The 16,535-nt window shown below is 38.5% G+C and overlaps 2 protein-coding genes across 2 annotated transcripts; both read right to left on the reverse strand.

Annotated features, from left to right (window-relative positions):
- Window positions 1–224: 224 nt before the first annotated feature.
- Window positions 225–9,810, reverse strand: LOC128216669 (trichohyalin-like). Its single transcript, XM_052923293.1, has 4 exons — window positions 9,661–9,810; window positions 9,084–9,315; window positions 5,765–5,864; window positions 225–5,241 (listed from the first exon to the last, which is right to left on the reverse strand). Exons 2-4 carry the CDS (start codon window positions 9,304–9,306, stop codon window positions 3,069–3,071), a joined length of 2,496 nt encoding a protein of 831 aa, XP_052779253.1. The 5' UTR covers window positions 9,307–9,315; window positions 9,661–9,810; the 3' UTR covers window positions 225–3,068.
- A 3,399-nt stretch (window positions 9,811–13,209) lies between these two features.
- Window positions 13,210–15,361, reverse strand: LOC128218448 (uncharacterized). Its single transcript, XM_052926115.1, has 3 exons — window positions 14,942–15,361; window positions 14,278–14,435; window positions 13,210–13,472 (listed from the first exon to the last, which is right to left on the reverse strand). The coding sequence occupies exons 1-3, from the start codon at window positions 15,276–15,278 to the stop codon at window positions 13,284–13,286; spliced, it is 684 nt and encodes a 227-aa protein (XP_052782075.1). The 5' UTR covers window positions 15,279–15,361; the 3' UTR covers window positions 13,210–13,283.
- Window positions 15,362–16,535: the final 1,174 nt, after the last annotated feature.

A 16,535-nucleotide genomic window follows, 5' to 3' on the forward strand; every position in this document is an offset into this window, starting at 1 on the left:
ATGCATTTTTCTTACAGCGTTATAGTAACGCCTTTAGCCATACAGCATGCCTTTGCGAACATAATTTTAATTAAACTGATCTTTTGTCAGCAGTCTTACACTTCTGATTTTGAGATACTTAACGCAAAAATTGGCTCATTCCAAGACAAAATATAAAAAAGAATTGTTAAAACGGATAATCTGTGAGAGTGCAGCTTTAAAAGGATAAAAACAACAACTCCAAATCACGAAGATTAAAGCAAGCAAAATGTAATTTTTTACAAAAGAATAACAATGACAAAAATAGCATAAACTTCATATAGCACCTTTAGTTTACATTTTATATTTGCTTTATATTTTTTTCAATGGCGATAAATGGTCAAATTATTACAGCTATTCAAAGCGTCAGACGGAATACAAATTTGTTTTACAACATAATTAAAAACTAACATAATTATGACTTAACAAATAATAACTTTAAGCGACAATCGGAAAAACTCGGTCATCTCCGTCTAACGACGAATTGTTTTGATGGCAAATGACCGAGGTGCACCAACTTTTAAAGGAACTCGCTCACAGATTTATGGTATTTGAGCAAAAATATGTTTTTTAAACTTTCTTGAAATTGTACTTTTTTCTTAATATTATGAACACAAACCCGATATTCATTTGAGAAAAAAAAAACCTGAAAAAATACAGTTTTCAATAGCATTAATAAAACATTTCCGCAAAATCTTTTTTGTTCAAAAGTTTTAGACATTTTACATAAAATACCATATTTGATATCTGACGCTATGAAACGTAAACAAGTACCTTTAATTGAAGTATTTAGGAAAATTTCGACTAACTGAAACATTTTTAAAACAATGAAACGCACACACTTATTACACATGTAGTACATAAAATCCAAAACGAAATTGTGAAACTGTATTAAGTACATACATAATTGATAAGACACATTCTACAGGTCTTTTAAATCTTAAATGAAAATATGACATTGTATTCATTATATACATATCTGATAAAACGCATTTTGCATGTCTTTTAAATCCAAACTGACAATGTGAAACTGTGTTAATTTTAATACATACATATCTGATAACATTTTGCAGGTCTTTTAAATCCAAAATGAAAAAAATAACATTGTATTCGTTACACACATATCTGGAAAAACGCAGTTTGCAGGACTTTTAAATCTTAAATGAAAATGTATAACGATCGTAACAATGCAATCAATATATATCTCATCTAGGCGACCCGGGTTCGATTCCCGGCTCGGAAGCATGTGAGTTTGGTTCGTGGTCACCAAGCCGGACAAGTGGGTTTTCTCCGGGTTCTCCGGTTTCCCCCACAACACAAGACCACACTCTCGCGTAAAATCGTGCCAACGAGAGTGATTAATATAATGTTGTAATAACTTGTTTCACAATCGTTGTAAAATAAATATGTTTAAACTAATATAATCAATCTAAGACCCTGAGGCGAACGATGCAGTTGCTGTTTAAAAATTTAAGATAAAACTCTAAAAGATGCACACAAAATCAACTTCGCTGGTCTTAATTTCAACTGGCTTAGTTCGGAGGAAGCTAAAAATCAACCTCTTCATAAATGAGATTGATTATCGTCCCCAAACATTAATTGGTCAGCAGAATGTTTTTTGTGCGTCAACATAGTCTATTTTTCAAAATTTTTCAACTAACATTTAACGATGCACTCTTACTCCCAAATAAGATTTACCACACTTTATAATATTGTTTTAATATTCCAAAAAGGATGAATAAATGTCGAAAACAATGTTTCTTATGAAGGATACCAAGTTTAATCTGAAAGAAATGAGCATAAAGCACGGTATTTCTACCCTATGAGACTACAGTAGACCACAGTAAATATTTTAGCACTCACCAATCATTTAATATTTTTGAGCTTTCTACTATTAAATACATGGTTACAATCTTGTTATCAGTAACTAATATTTTCCATAAATGCATTATTTAGTAAGTAGTTAAAGGTTTATCACTCAAAATTGATGTTTGTTATACATGTGTATGTATCGATTTTGAATAAGAGTGTCACTTTAATCTTAAATGCATGCGGTATTGACGTTACAGTGACGCCTGAGAATGGCTGAAACTAATGTTGTTATAGCATGTAGCCCAACCCACTTATTCTTTGTGTGTGATTTGTCTGTAAGTTTATGTCTTATGTTTTACAAAAGAAAACAATAAAAATATGATTAAACTAAACATCAATGAAAACTTGCTCTTTCTTGATCTTCCTAAACAGAAAATACTTCATAAAGCCGTCCCGTTCTAAAATAAGTAAACATATTATTTTGTTAACACATTCCATCTACAGTCGAACCATGTCGGCTCGAACTCGCCTGTCTCGAATTCCTCGTTGGCTCGAACTCGCCTGTCTCGAATTCCTCGTTGGCTCGAACTCGCCTGTCTCGAATTCATCGTTTGCTCAAACTAAAGGTAAAGGACCAATTTCTTTAAACTGAAGGTTGGCTTCCCCGCTTGGTTCGAAATTCTGAGGTACGAGGTAGTTTCGCCGGTCCCTGGGAGTTGAGCCAAACTGAAGGTTGGCTTCCCCGCTTGGTTCGAAATTCTGAGGTACGAGGTAGTTTCGCCGGTCCCTGGGAGTTCGAGCCAACGGGGTTCGACTGAAGAAGTACTGAAGACTGTAGGAGTATCCTTCGACAGGATGTTAGTAACATAACGCGTAAAGAAATTATTCATTTACAGCATTAAGTGTATGTCTTATTATCATTTAATTATTACGGTCAATTGGCAAGAGCTCTAGTTTTTTGTTCCACTCGGAACACTCTCGGCTATTATCCAAAGAACACAGACTCCGGAGCTTGCCGGAGATAGCCGAGTAGTTACGAGTGTTTATTGCTACTACGATGAAAAATATCACAGATAAATGTAAGCAATTGATTTGCAATATCACAGATAACGAAACGTATTTGCTCCACGTCTGAGCATTATTAATTTGAAAGCAATTTTTCAGCTTAAGAAGAGCTTTAGCCCAAGCCCTTGTTTTTTTTACGTTCTACCGAACGGCCCTTTTGTGTTGCGTCCCATCTAGAGAGTGCTTTGGTTGATGAAGCGAACAGCCTGGGTTGATGGGCGCCAGAAGTTCACGGGCTTCACCTTCTTGGGCGGGGAGTATATTGTTGGGTTTACGGTCCCATTGTGTCCCACTTTGTCTTCGTTAACGCCCTTCAAGTATTTGTCGTTGGAGTTATAAAGATTGGGAGCCTTACGCTTAGGTCGCCTTTTTCTAGTTTCAGGGGTCCGAAGCGGTGACTCATTTTCCAGATAATCGTCGTCATCATCGGCTCTTGGGGTCTTATCTTCGGGATCCCTTGGCTTCTCTCGTTCCTGCTGACGTTCCTTGAGCCGTTGCTGCCGCTGCGCCTCCCGTTCCTCTTTAGTTCGCCGCCTCTCGTCCGCCCTCTGCTCTGATAGGGCTAACTGCTGCTGCCGCTGCTGCTCCCGCTCTCTCTCGCGTTCTTCCTGTAGCCGCTGCCGCTCCTCTTGATCCTGCTGCTGTCGGTCCCGCTGCTCTTGACGCTGTCTCTCCCTCTCGCGTTCGCGCTCCTTCTTTTCATTCCTCTGCTCATCCTCCTTCCGCCGGATACGGTCCAGATTCTCCTGCCGCTGGCGCTCCCTGTCCTCCAAATCATTTTCCTTGCTCGTCTGATCTCGCTCCTCCTGAAGCATAGCAAGCTCCCGCTGCTGCTGCCGCTGGATCTCGCGGTCGCGCGCCCGTTGTTGTCGCTCCTCGTCTCGTTTCCGCTCGTTCTCCGCCTCCTTCTGTCGCTTCAGCTCATCTTCTCGCTCTTTCCGCTCTTGTTCCCGTCGCTTCCTTTCATTCTCCTTTTCTTTTTCCATTTGGGCGATTTCTTCCTTAAATATCTCGTCATCTGTTTTCGGCGCTGCGCCCTTCTCCGTGGTGTCGCGTTTTTCTTTCTTCGCTTTGTCTTTTTTCTGTTTTGCCGAATTTTGTTGTTTTTGCGGCTTTTCTTCTTCACGTGGTGTTTCCACATCTCTTTGTACTCCGTGATCGTTATTATAGAACCCTTCGCGACTTTGCGGTTTTTGCGGTGTTTGCGGCTTTTGCTTCTTCTTTTTGCTTCCGCAGCATCCTGCACAGCAACCACCCTTCGGCTCCTCCTCGTCATCAGTGGGAACTGCCTGCCGTTCTTTACTGTCCTGTCTTCCTGGCTTATTTTTGTCCGGCTTTTCTTTCTTTTTCTTTCCGGAGGTCGATCCACAGAGCCCAGCGCAGCAGCCGCCGCTTGACTTTTCTTCGTCGTCGTCGGTGGCAACGGGAGACGGACTGCGCCGCCGGCGACCATCCTCCTTGGGAGATCGGTCACGTTTCTGCTTATCCTCTTTCATCGGTTGGACTTGTGAACGTTTAGGCGGGTGTGTGTTCAATCCAGCATAATCTTTAACCGGATATACTTTATGGTCGTATTGGTAATTCTTCTGTTCATGTTTTTGGTTATAAATGATGTTTTCCTGCTTCTGCCGCCCTCCATTTCCTTCAGTTGTGCCACAAAGACTGGCACAGCAGCCTCTCTTTTCTTTGTCACTTTCCGGTGACGGCGACCGGTCCCTTCTGGAGGCCGGTCCAGGGGCGGCACTGTTCTCCCGCGATCGATCCCTCGACCCTCTTCCCGGGGACTCATGTCGCTCAGGATGGGTTTTTCTTTCTTTGCGTGGTGACCCGGCACAGCATAAACAACACGAGCTTTTAGACTTGTCCTTCTTTTCATCAACTATGTAGCTCTTTCGGCGGGGAGATTTGCTCCTACTGCGGCCGCGTGGCGACTTATCTCTGGAGCGATCTCTACTTCTACCGGGTGAGCGTGACTTCCGCTCTTTGCTCTTCGACCCGGCACAGCAAAAACAACACGAGCTTTTAGACTTGTCCTTCTCTTCATCAGCAATTTCACTCTTTCGTCGAGGGGATTTGCTCCTACTGCGGCCGCGTGGCGACTTATCTCTGGAGCGATCTCTACTTCTACCGGGTGAACGTGACTTCCGCTCTTTGCTCTTCGACTTTCGACAGCAGGCACTGCATCCACTGCCACCACCGTCATCATCATCATCGTCGCGTTTCCGGTCCGGCGACTTGCTGCGTCCCCGACCGCGGGGTGACTTGTCCCGTGGTGAGCGACTCCTGTCACGTCTCCCTTTCTCGGCATCGCTATCCCGACGGTTTCGCCCTCCTCCCTTACCGCATCTGCAGGGAAAAAACATTCGCCCGTAAACTCCATGAAGTATATGTCATTTTTTAGAATTTACCTTCTGAAGTTGGCGTAGAAATAATATTGATTTTTTAAACATCTTTGACTTACCTGTTTACAATTTTGCGCAAAGGCAATGTTGAGCGCATATGCGACCTTGCATTATTTTGAATATACTTATACAATTGCACAATATGTAAATATGTAATCTAAAACTTTTGAACGTTTTTAATAACTATAATTGCGTACTTTTCAAGATAAAAATCCTGGAAAATAAAAATAATAACGTACAGTCGAACCCCGTTGGCTCGAACTCGCTTGGCTCGAATTTCTCGTTGACTCAAACTGGATGTTAAAGACCCATATCATTATACTGAAGGTAAGAATTCCCGCTTGGCTCGAATTTCCTGAGTCTCGAGGTATTTTCCCCGGGCCCTAGAAGTTCGAGCCAGCGGGGTTTGACTGTAAATAAATGATATATAAATAGCATTAGTATGCTAATTGATAAATGAGACTTACCGTTTGCAACAACGACAGAAATAGCAGCAGAGGAAGATCAGTAGTAACAGTAGCAACAGCAACAGCAGTATGAGGAAAGCCATCAGCAACCAAAACCAAACTGAAACAAAAACGGTAGTTATTGAAAGTGAATTGTTTTCTAAAGCATGTATTATACAAATTACGCCAATAGAGCGAACGAATAACAATCAACCAAGTCTTAATCAAGCCGAGAATGTCTTTCTCGTGCATTTCGTGCTTTAAATGGTATCCGTTTGAAATGAGTAGAAGAAGAGCCTATAACTATGTTGTCCATTCGGAACTCCTCGGCCATTTTTATCGAAAACAACCTCGGATGTATGCCGGAACATCAGTAGAAGTAGTTCGTAAAATTTTGAATTATATCAAATTATAATTCAATGTAGTGTTTTAGCTTGTATTTGTTGATCTAAGCTTAAATTGATTGCCAGTGAAGTGTATTATGCAAACATAATTGAGATTCTCAAGATTTAAGTCATTAAATTTAACTGCTAAATTAAATTACTACGAGATCTACTTGTAGCGGACTTAAAACGACTCGATCTCTGACATTGTAAACCGCCCATATACATCCAAGGTTGTTTTCGATAAAATGGCCGAGGAGTTCCGAATGTTGTTGTCAATGAAATCTCAGTCAAACTGAAGCGGATTTTCTCATACTTTGGATGCATTTTATGATTCGGAATGATCTCCCTTGTAACCGGGTAGATCCAAATAACTAATTTAATATGTCAATAAAATCTCAGTTAAACCCGGTTTTCCTCCTGCATTTCGTGGTTCGAAATGACCTCCCTGGTAACAAAGTAGATCCAATAACTAATTATGTTAATGAAATTTCAGTTAAACTCAGAATGCTTTTGTTCCGGCATTTCGTGGTTCTGAATGACCTCCCTTGTAACCGAGTAGATCCAATAACTAATTATGTCGATGAAATGTCAGTTAAACTCTAAATGCTTTCCTCATACGTTGAATGCCTTTCGTGATCCGAAATGGTATACCCTTTTAACTCAGTAGATCGAACAAAGAACAGCCAATAATTCAGTCAATGAATACTCAGTCAAACCGAGACGGCTTGTGTTCTACGCTGGATGCATTTCATCCTTCGGAATTATCTTCCTTTTTACTGAGGAAAAAAAATGTACGGGAGGAATTTGGAGCGGCCGGGTAGTAGAGGTGACCACTTAATACAGGTGGCCGCCCGACCAGGTTTGACGTGTTGGATGCATTTCGTCCTTCGGAATTATCTCCCTTTTAGACTTAGTAGATCGAACAAAGAACAGCCAATTAACTTATTATGTCAATGAATTCTCATTCAAACCGTCTGGCAACTACTAAACCCTTTTTACATCCTTTAAACAAGGGAGATGTGCGCAAAATACACCATTTTAGTCTGATATTAGTTATTGAGGGAAGTCGGTTCCATACCTTATTTAATGAATTATGTCCCGGAGAGTCATATTACCATTTTCAAAAGACATGATTTTAAAAATCGGTCCCCGATATCACGAAAATACGTAAGAAAATTTCAATCTCAGCTCAATTTACCATGCACATAATATCAAAATATCCATATAGATCGATTATAGCTTTTACCAAACCAAAACATTAACCAGTTCTTTTTAATACATATTGACAAATCAACCATTTGGCTAATTTTTACCAAATCAAACAATATAACTCACTTTTTTAATACACCTTGACCAATCATACCATATTGGTTAACTTTAACCAAACCAAAATTTAACCAGATTGTTTTTATACTATAAATGACCAACCAATCCATTTTGGCCAACTTTGACCGATACAAAAAAATAACCAGTTTTTTTTTTACTTGTTGACAAATCAGTCCATTTCGGCTAACTGACTTAACCAAAATATTAACCATTTTCAAACATACTGACCAATCAATACACGTTTAGCCTACTTTGACAAACCCCCCAAAATAACCATTATTTTTAATACATAATGACCAATTAATATTAACACTTACCGGCTAAAATCCCAAAATGGACCATTTTTTAGTAAATATTGACAAATGAATACAGATTTGGCTAAATTTGACCAAACCAACAATTGAATCAATTTTTAATACATATTGACAAATAAATCATTTCGGCTAAGTTTGATAAAACCAAAAAACAACAACCCAGTATTTTAATACACATTGATCAATTAATACACGTTTGGCTAACTTTGACCACACCAAAACATTTAACTATTTTTTATACACATTTATCAATCATTATGGCTAACTTTGACCACACCAAAACATTTAACCATTTTTTTATACACATTTATCAATCATTATGGCTAACTTTGACCACACCAAAACATTTAACCATTTTTTTATACACATTTATCAATCATTATGGCTAACTTTGACCACACCAAAACATTTAACCATTTTTATACACATTTATCAATCATTATGCTTTTGGCTAACTTTACCCAAACCAAAAAAATAACCATTTTTTATACACATTTATCATACATTATGATTTTGGCTAACTTAGAAAAAAACCAAACATTTAACCAGTTTTAATACACATTGACCAATAAAGACACTTTTAACTAACTTTGACAAACCAAACATTTAACCCGTTTTTAATACACATTGACCAATCAAGACACTTTAGGCTAACTTTGACAAACCAAACATCTAACCAGTTTTTAATACACATTGACCAATCAAGACACTTTTGGCTAACTTTGACAAACCAAAAGACAATAAACAGATTTTTTTTAATACATATTTACCAATCACTCCATTTTGATCAAACCGAAAAGGTAACGAGCTATGGACATTTGGTTACTGATGTCTTTTATCAATCAGGTATATCAAAGAAATGAATATGTTGCAATTCGCACCTAGGCCTAAAAAAAATATGTCCGTTTCGGGTAACCCGACCCTACCTATAAAAATGCGCCGACCCTAACTATTTTTTTTCCGTTTCTGAGCAAAGAAAATATTCGTTAGCGAATAGAGAGTTACGAAGGGCGGATAAATGCAGATTTTAATCAGAATTATTGTTTATATGATAAAACAAAGTCAGGCAATGACAGTAATGTAGGAAAGACTGCCATGTGCAAGAAAACACTCTGAACTTACGACAGCTTTTGAAAAAAAAAATCTCTACCTACCCTACCTAGAAATTTTGGGAAGGTTACCCTAAACAAACAATTATTTTTTTTGGCCTTATACAATAAATCAAAAGAGGTTCATAATAAGATTAATTACAATTTAAGTCGTAAATAGCTTTGTGTACTTTATAATAATTAACTCCGTTGATGACTGGCTTACTCTTTGTGCTCCGGCTGTACTCGCACTTGGGGAGCGTCCCCGTCCATTCTGTGCTAGAGCATGTCTGTGTGTACGCGTCCACCAGTCCGTAGTACCGGAAACACTCGTATGTTACCACCGTGGTATCTTTCCACAAGGCAGGGGTATTACCGGCGACGTCGTCAAGGGTCGTAAACGACACGTATCCATTCTCGATTGCCGGCGGTCCGATAGTGCAGGTCATTGTTTATACCTGAAAATAAATTTGGCAAAACTTAAAATGACCGACACACGAAAGACAGGTGAGCGATATATAATAACTGGTACTCTTATAATCCAGTCCTCTTTTTGTCCCCAGCTTTGGATTAAGAATTCCATTAAAGAATATTACCAAGGCTACTTAGATTCAAATGAATGAGTTATGGCTAACATTTTTATCTGAAAAAAAAATACGTCGTAGTTTTTTTTACAAGAGCAACGAAAACATTTTTTTTTCTATGTTTTTTTTTGTTGTAATGCGGTTACAGCCATCAATTAATCGATGTATATCAGTTGTGTGATTTTAATTTAAAGAATATAAGGCTATCCATAATGTTACCTTCGAAAAGCTGCTTAAAATTAGTTAAAAATCATCGTGAAAAATATCCATACGAAAAATCTGTGTTCAGTCCTCACAGAATATTATGAACACTCGAAATGACGCAGATTCAAAATTGCTTAACTCTAAAATAACATTTAATAGTGCAGCGACAGAAGCAAAACATTTACGCCATTCCATGGTGACAAGAGATCGTCAGATGTGGGGTCAACAAAGCGAAACCGCCCCTGAACCGCCGATCTATTCATGTTTTCAGAACCCGCCGATGAAAGATGCATGCAAATATACAGAGAAAACTGGGCTAGTGAATTTCAATAGATTGTCATTCAATATACGCAATTGAACAGCACATCAAATATTTGTGAAAACTGCATCTCATTAGATAATGTTTTTTGCATCAGTAAACTACACTACGGTTAAAAGATGACTTAAAATAGCTTAATGATTATATTAAGAATCGGGTTGCATTGAATTAATAAAATATGGAAGTCAAGAGCAACAAAACATCTTTTCAAGGAGTCTAGAAGTGATCATTGCTGTTGTTTCATTCTGCTGTTGCTGTTGTTATTGAAGGGACACTGTCTGATTGGAATAGTTTATTTATTCATATTCACAAAATAATGAATTATATATTAAACTATCATTAAAACACATTTCATATATATTTCGGGTAAAGCCCTTTAACAAAACTTAGTAATTATTTACATTAAGGGCTCGTCCCTTCTTTTATGGACGCAATAAAATTGAATTGCCACTTGAAAGCTTGCTATAACCGCTCTTTTTGATAGCGAAAACTGTCAATAAAAATAAGACTCAGCTTACTCCATTAACCGTAGACACTTAAAACATTAACATCCAAACGTGTTGACAACTTTCATTGAATTGATTAAAAATACAAATTCCGTTGTTATTACGAAGCCTTTTCTATTATCTATATATTGTGATGCCTTTTGCGTTTTGTCGTACTTTCGTGTCTTAGATAGTTGTTTTTGTTGACGACGACGACGGCGATGACGATGATGATGATGATGATGATGATGATGGTGGTGATGATGATGATGATGGTGGTGGTGGTGGTGATGGTGATGATGATGATGATTGTGTGGGTAGTGGGGCTGGCAATGATGATGATGATGATGATGATGATGGCGGTGGTGGTGGTTGTGGTGGTTGTGATGATGATGATGATGATGATGATGATGATGATGATGATGATGATGATGATGATGATGATGATGATTTTACTAATCACACTGTTAGATAATGGCGTAATCCCCTCCTACTTTCAAAATGCAGCACCGCCTACGCTAGTACCACTCCGGGCGTTTTCTAATTTTTTTTATTTTTTTATTTTATATAAGTGTTCTTACAAACATACGAAGGAATACTTCACTGACATAGTTAAGCTGTACTGAAGCTTTGCCTTTCATATGTTAAGTCGTGAATATTACATTCAAGAGGTGGATTAAACATTTTGAAGTTAGAATTAAGATCGTTAAAGTTTGAATGATGCCCATTAAAATCATTCATGGCATTGATTTTAAATACTCTTAAATCACCGTGCAATTCAATTAAAAAGAACGAAATCGCCCTATGAATATTATTCTGTATTTACAAAACACCACGTTTGTCCATAACAAAATGGCTTTTTAGCATAAATACTGGTAGTTTAGTTTAGTTGAACTTTAAAGTGTTTTGACCGTGAGGGCGTTTTGTTTTCAAATTTATATATTATAGAATCAATCGTAACTACTCGGCCATCTCCGGCAAGCTCGGAAGTCCTTCGGATACTAACCGATCATGTTCCGATCAAACATAACTTTCAATCACAGCACTGATAGTGCTGAACGGCGTGAGCGATGATTCATTCTATGCGATATTCAAAAAAAAGATCATATGAATGATAGCATGGCACTTGCTCACTCGAACTCACGCCTGCCCGTCCACACACACAACCTACCGACACACCCGCCCGCCCACATACTCACCACTCAAAACCCATTCACAACCCACCCAATAATAACAATAATGTTATTTACCATACATGTTGGTTATTTTAAATGTCCATGTATGTGCATCCTTTACTGAAATAAATCTATCTATCTATCTACCCCATCCACCATACTGATTCGGTGTATTCCATGAGCAGCAGAATAAAACGGGCATCATAGCAAAAGGTGGTCTTCAGGTTCAACTCAACATTTAAACAAGTGTGTTATTCTATTGATTATGCCTATCAATTTTACGAGAATGTGAGAGCAATCGTAGTATACATGGGCGGATCAAGGAATCGACGTAAGAGGGGGTGTAATTTAGAGGCATTCCCTTTTTACTTGCGCCCCTCCCTCGGAAACGATGTCTTTTGGTTTAAAGTGTTGGCAGTGGAGGGGAGGGGGTCCTCCCACCAGAAAATTAAAAAAAATCTAGTCCGAAATGCTTCATTTAGGGCGTATTTTATATTTTCTTCTCCTACATTGAAATTTAAAGTTAACTTGGACGATTTTTATGGGGGGGGGGGCGCCGGGTTCGACCCCCCCCCCCCCCTGAATCCGCTAGTGGTAAATAAATTGTCCCATCCCTTACAAACGTGTTGAAGATTAAACTTATGAAATAACCGTTTTTAGAAAACTTTATATTCTGAAAGCCAACATTCAGTGAAATTTAGACAAACATTAACCTGTAACCCTTAGCCTTACGTTGTTATTACTGACTTAGAGACTTTAGCACTTGCCATATAGGGGGCTACAGAAATGAGGTGTATGCTCGGGCACACTGGCGTATGTCTGGCTACGCCCCTGGCAGTGGTTTTACAGCTTTCGAGAATGTGTATCTTATCATAATTTAAATAAAATGCGCATCAAATGTTTTGCAACACCAGTAAGGCTAAAATGACATACAAAATAGAGGAAATTGTCGATAACTTTCATAAAATTGACATCGTTGTGTACCACGCATTGTATCTGTCTTTCTCATGTATCACTTCGCTTACGACATTTGAATCTTTCGCAGTTTTTGCGCATTCTTTTTAAATCAAAATTTTCTTGGGTTGCCTACCACGTAAATCCCAGTAAGTTTAGAAATAGCGTCGGTATATTTAGCTGTACTCGTAAACAGATATTATTTAAAACAGTTACACCATTATGTGCTAGTTTCAATCGGGAAACTTAGATGAGACAGCAACATGATTTTGACGTATATTCTATTATCATGTAAAATAATGTATTATCGGCCTCCTTCTAGCTCGCTTTGACAATTATTGGCTTGTTTTGAGGAAATACTTTATTCGTCGATGTTAGGACTATCTGGTCAGTGGTGTCAAGTCCCTTGAAAAGTCATGTACAGTCCAACCCCATTGGCTCGAATTCGCTTGGCTTGAACACCTCGTTAGCTCGAACTAGATGTAAAGGACCGAATTATATATACTGAATGTAAATTATCCTGCTTGGCTCGAATTTTTCGAGGCTCGAGTTATTTTCGCCGGTCCCTGGGAGTTCGAGCCAACGAGGTTCGACTGTAACTGAATTGTACTACATGTACTTGAAATAAATATTATCAAATATGGTTTATTTTGTATCAAAACTGACAAGCAAAATCAATCCGTCCGTTCGCCCGTCCTGCAGCAATCACCAGAATTTTGACATACAGTGTAAGTACATGGCAGCGTCCCTCAGCGCCTCTGGGGTATAATAGTGAAGTAGACGGTCCTTCCACACTGCCCAGGAGGCCGCGTCCGCGAGTTTCGGGATCGGGCGGTTCAGAAGCGTGATCGGGGTGCCGGTCTTGTAGTGGTCCGCAACCCAGCCGACCGCGCGCTGGAAAATATGGGTAGTGGGGTTTCACATAAGAATTTTCAAGAGCTCACAAGAACGTTTCCCGAAATTTTAGTTATTTGTCTTTTCGATGAAACATTAATTTCCAATTTTGCAATTGTTAGTGCATTACATGCAGTGTGCCCATTTCACATACCGAGGGATTTTCAATTTTCTGTACTGTATTTTTTATAATAAGACTGCAACTTGACAGTGCACCACTTTATAAAGAGACTCGCTCATGGCTGGTAAAATGCATTTTTTATTACGAAATAAAGTGTGGCAAATAATAAGGAGTGTTACAAAGTGAAACTAAGATACTGACAGCTGGAACACTTAAGCAAATGTTATTATATGCTCAAATATCGTCTTTGAGGACCACAATTTTAAATCGCGTTATTAACGGCATTGAGCGATTTCATTGCCGCGTGATTGGTCGATCGTCATTATCACGTGATGTTATCACTGTATTCTTAAAAGGTAAAAATATCCATAATTATTGCAATAGGCGTTTCTTTCTTCATATTTTTAATTACCGGCGTGGGTTCGCACCCCACTAAAAATGATATACTTAAATAGTATATTTTTCTGCAATTTCGATATCATAGAGTACAATAATGCTAAAATAAGTTTTTCAAGATGTTTTACCGGGAAATCCTTTTTTGGTCCAAAAAAATGAACGAGTCCTTTTTGAGCGGGCGCGCATAAGCCATAACTGTTTCATAACCTTTACTGTAAAAGGTCGCTCTCTATGGAAACGAATGGAAGAAACAAGAATACGAAAAAAATGTCGAAGTCGCAATGGTACCTTGATGCCGTTCACATCTGTGGAGGCGAGGCATATGCAGACGTCGTCAGATGGCGGATTTTTCTCCACTTCCGGCGATGCGGACTCGCGCACTTTGTACCAGAGGTCCCACATATGGAACACGTGAGCGACACGTTCCACTGGCGACCAATGGGGACCTGCGGAAGATAAACTACGTGTTTTTTTTTAAAAATGTAGTTATATGACACATGCCCCAATTCCGGCGAGGCGGAATCGCTCACTTTGTACCAGCTAGAGGTCACAAATACGGAACACGTGGGCGACATGTTCCACTAGCGACCAGTGGGGACCTGCAGAAAATCTAGTACGTGTTCTATATAAGGTGCCGATGCCCTACTTCCGGCGGTGCGGATTCGCGCACTTTGTACCAGAGATCCCACGTATGGAACACGTGAGCGACAGGCTCAACTGGCGACCAGAGGGGACCTGCAGAATATTAGCTTATCATGTGATAAAATAACCTGGTAATATCTGAAATACTAAATACTTTATTTCCAATGATTTCATCAAAAATTCATTCTTTTGGGATAAAAAAACACTTGTACTTTTATTTTGATTTGACTATAAATAATTAAGTAAATTTACTAAAGTTAACAAATGACTTAATAAGTTTTATGAATACCGCCCGGGCATCTCATCTTACCAAGGCCGTCCTTGGAGTTACCAAGTGTCGAAAGAATGTTGTCCACGATGTTCATAGTGAGCGTGCTGAAGTCGTTTCCGAGGGGAACTTCCGGTGCGTGGGCTAGGACCGTTTCCGGTTGGTTAAGATCCTGATTGACGGTTGGAACGTAGTTTACAGCCGTCGCTTTGGGGTTGAAGATTTTCAGGCCGGTCACCGTCATAGCATGAATGGCGTGCGCGATCGTTTCGTTGTAGTTCCGGGAGATGCCGGCTTGCGGAAACGCACGTCCGCAGTCGAGCGTCTGTGCGGCCGTCACCGCCACACAAAGCCCCAGTAGCAGGAATTGCATCGTCATAATAACCGAGTTGTTCCCCGTTAAAAATGAATTGCAGTTTTAGCAGTTTGCCTTTTATAGCGAAATTATTTAGAACATCACTATCTCGTTCTATTTAGATATGTATTATAAACAGAATGAACATTCTTCACTTGGCTGAAAGATAAGACTTAATTGGCACAGAAATTGCTAAATTAGTAACTGTTAAAGTTTGACCTTTTTGTCGCTGTTGTTGTTGTTGCTGTTGTTATTGTTATTGCTGCTGTTAATTGTTGTTGCTGTTGTTATTGTTGTTGTTTTACAGTTGATAAAATTCTGTTTACGACCATTGGCTGCATTAAAGCTGCACTCTCACGTACAGATATAGCATTTTTACAACTTATTATTTTTTTACTTGGAAAGAGCAATTTTTGCGTAAATATCTGCAAACCAATGATATAAGATTGCTGACAAAAAATCAGATCGTAGATTGTCATATTTCCATTCGAAAATTAATGTTTGATGGCTTAAATTAAACCGTTACTAACGGTTTAAGAAAATTGCATAACATATCAATTTTTGAACTTAAATATAAAAATCTGCGATCTATTTTTTGGTCAGCTGTCTTATATTAACTGGTTTCCTTGGATTTCTCAAATCGGCTCGTTCCAAGACAAAACATAAAAAAAGTTGTGCTATCTGTGAGAGTGCAGCTTTAAGGCTTGGACCATGGTGTTTCTCATAACGACTTATCTAGAGTGTATAAATATACATGCCTAAATGAAAGCGTTATATAAGTGACAGCATTTTCCAGTCAACTACATGTATGGAAGCTGCTCTAAAATACATTTCGAGATTGAAGTAAATGTCCCATTACAGATAATTCAACTCAAAATGTGGTTAATCGTATGGAAGCTGCTCTAAAATACATTTCGAGATTGAAGTAAATTTCCCATTGCAGATAATTCAACTCAAAATGTGGTTAATCGTAAAATGTACTTATTGGTTATAATGATCTCAAAAATGATTCATGCCAAATTTATTATATTGTAAAGAACTTTAAACCACACCCTCACCGATTGAACGTTTTGACAACATTATATATATATTTTTTTGTCTTGTAATGAGTCATTTTTTGCGTAAATTTCTGTACACCAGTAAATAAGAAGGCTGACTAAAGATTATATCGCAGCTTTTCATATTTTTGTCGAACAATTTTGTTTACTGAAGCTTTCAGAAAATTGAAATTTTCGGCTATTTTTCGACACATTTAAATATATTAAATCGTGGTCATTTCAT

This window comes from Mya arenaria, chromosome 14, assembly GCF_026914265.1.
Source record: "Mya arenaria isolate MELC-2E11 chromosome 14, ASM2691426v1".
Lineage (NCBI taxonomy): Eukaryota > Metazoa > Mollusca > Bivalvia > Myida > Myidae > Mya > Mya arenaria.